A 2,500-nucleotide genomic window follows, 5' to 3' on the forward strand; every position below is an offset into this window, starting at 1 on the left:
ATGCACACAAATTTGACTCTGAGAGCAAAAGCAAATTAGGTTCCCCAGCTCTTGGCCCTAAACCACCGATGATGTACAAAGCAGATAACGGCCCACAATCCAAATCTGCCGGTCAGACAGCATCTGACAATGCCCGTTTCGCTATCGAGCAGAGCAAAGAACAACTCAAACAAACACGGGAGTCATATGAGAAGTCATTGGAGAACATGGAGAAGAACCAGAGGGAGCTGAATGATATTCTGATTGAAATGCAGAGCTGCAAAATCAAAGAGATTGACTTCAACACCACCATCAAAATGCTAGTCAAGGGTCTCGATGCCATGGGCAGAGTCAAAGAGCAGTGGGAGAAGATGGTGCGCTTCTTCCAGATGGTTTCCACCATCATCAGAACCAGCCTCAGCAAGACACTGCACAATTTTGTCACTACATCGAATGATACTAAGGCACTAAGTTACAATGGCAAGCTCTTCGCAAAAGATCTCCTGTACACACAGGCCTTCCAAGCCTCAAACATTGCCAGCCTGGTGCACATGATCGCGGGGACCTACACTCAAGTGTCCAGCAAGTACCTGATGGACAGAGTGAGCAGCCTGGGCAAACTCATGGCCATGGATAAGGAGAGACCAGAGTTCCTTGTAGAGCGTCAGAAGCTGCAGGACGACTGCCAGGCAGCCCAGCTAGGAATTCTGCAGCTGGTAGTGAAGAACAAGAAAGATTTTGAGTTCAAGGTCGATGACAGGATGAAAAAAATAGAGGGCGGCCTGAAAGCCATTCTTCCAGCTTGTCAACCTCAAGAGACTGAGCGAATCAAAGAAATCGTTCAATCTGGGTTTGCTGAAGAAGAAGATTACTACTGATTCAAGTTGGAATCAGTGGATGATACCATCTAGATAATCCTGCTATTGTTGGAAGTGTAACATGCATGTTATTCGCAAGTCACCTTTTTCAAACAGTGTGTAATCTCTGTGACACAGAGTTATAGATGTGCTATATATGTGTTCTAATGCTTAAATCTTGCTTTTAGAAATGATGTGTCACACATGCTCAATTACACCTTATTATTTCTTCAGACTATGAATTATGAGGTCTGTGTAACGGCTCCCGCTCCGACTTCTATCTCGACCTTCTGGTTAGTGGATGACCTGCTTTAACTCCTGGGCCACGGGAGGGCAGTTCATTTTCAGGGCAGACATTTTTTTAAATTCTTTATCCATTTGTATACAAGTAAATGTATAACTGGGAACATTCCACAGTCACAAGAGAATGACAGACTCCAAACCAAATTTTGTCCGACTTCTGCTGAATCCATAGCCTCAACCAGTGCTTGTGTTCTTGCTGAAAATAAAGGAATGACAATTCAAAAAATGCTCTTTTTCAACAGCGCATGATTTCAGTAAAACATTGGAGAACTGGGGATTTGTAACTGCTGCTGGTAAACAAATTCAACACGCCAACTTAGTTACTAAGTCATATACTAATACAGTAGATTCTACTGTATTAGCAGCAATAATGTTGCCATCTCATGAAGCTAAAACTAGCTTATGCTCCACTTATTGTGTTATATCTTCATGGTGTAACTAACCCATGTTAATTACACGGAATGACGGACTGCATTTCAATGCTGTTCTTCACAATAGGACTTGAAAAGTATGTACAAGATTTGGTACGACTTTGTCTTATATGTGCGCAATATAATTATCATACACACCCTCCAAAGCATGACCTAAACAGAATGGTTCCGACAATTACAGATTGACATGTGCCAAAGGTCGTAGATTATTCTTATATCTTAGTTGTCTTGGATCCTTTTTGAAAATGAAGTCATAATTAATTCCTTCAAGGAAAGAAAATCTACAAACCATAGTAAAATGTTTTAATGGAACATGTGATTCCTAGATTTGAAATTCCAGCTGGTATTGACTCAGAAAATGTAAATCCACTGCGTTCTCGATTAATAAACAACTAGCTCTAGCTCTTGGAATTAAATGGACATTTCTAATTCCATATACCCTCCAAATTTCAGGTAGGACAAACAAACAGAACAATCAAGGACAAATTACTTAAGATACACACTAGTCAAATTCAATTCAATTTTATTTGTATAGAGCCAAATCACAACACACATTATCTCAAGGCACTTTACATAGTGAGGTCGAGACCTCACAATATTACAGAGAAACACAACAGTTCCCACAATGAGCAAACACTTTGGGACCACGGAGAAAAACAACAGGAAGACATTTCTGGCAGAACCGGACTCAGTCGGACTCATCTGCCTCGACCAGTTGGGATGAGAGGAGAAAAATGTGGGGGAGGAGAGGTGGGCAGAAAGAGGGGGAGAAAGGAGGAGGGGAGATTACAATTGTATATGTACATGACTTATTCTTATAGTGACTGTAGTGACTCCGTTCATAGTGATGATGCAGAAACTACAGATGTAACACAATTACAGGGATTGAAACAGAAGTACGTACTTTCTGAGTATCCTTGACAGGTTATA

General features: G+C 41.1%; 1 protein-coding gene across 1 annotated transcript in view; it reads left to right on the top strand.

Annotated features, from left to right (window-relative positions):
• Positions 1-1,366, top strand: part of LOC118299030 — a 3,923-nt gene extending 2,557 nt beyond the window's left edge. The window contains exon 2 of the mRNA XM_035622390.2: positions 1-1,366. This exon is cut by the window's left edge and continues 1,203 nt beyond it. Within this exon, the coding sequence (XP_035478283.2) occupies positions 1-857 (857 nt within the window). The 3' untranslated portion in view covers positions 858-1,366.
• The last annotated feature ends 1,134 nt before the right edge of the window (positions 1,367-2,500 follow it).

This window comes from Scophthalmus maximus, chromosome 11 (genome assembly GCF_022379125.1).
Source record: "Scophthalmus maximus strain ysfricsl-2021 chromosome 11, ASM2237912v1, whole genome shotgun sequence".
Classification (NCBI taxonomy): Eukaryota; Metazoa; Chordata; class Actinopteri; order Pleuronectiformes; family Scophthalmidae; genus Scophthalmus; species Scophthalmus maximus.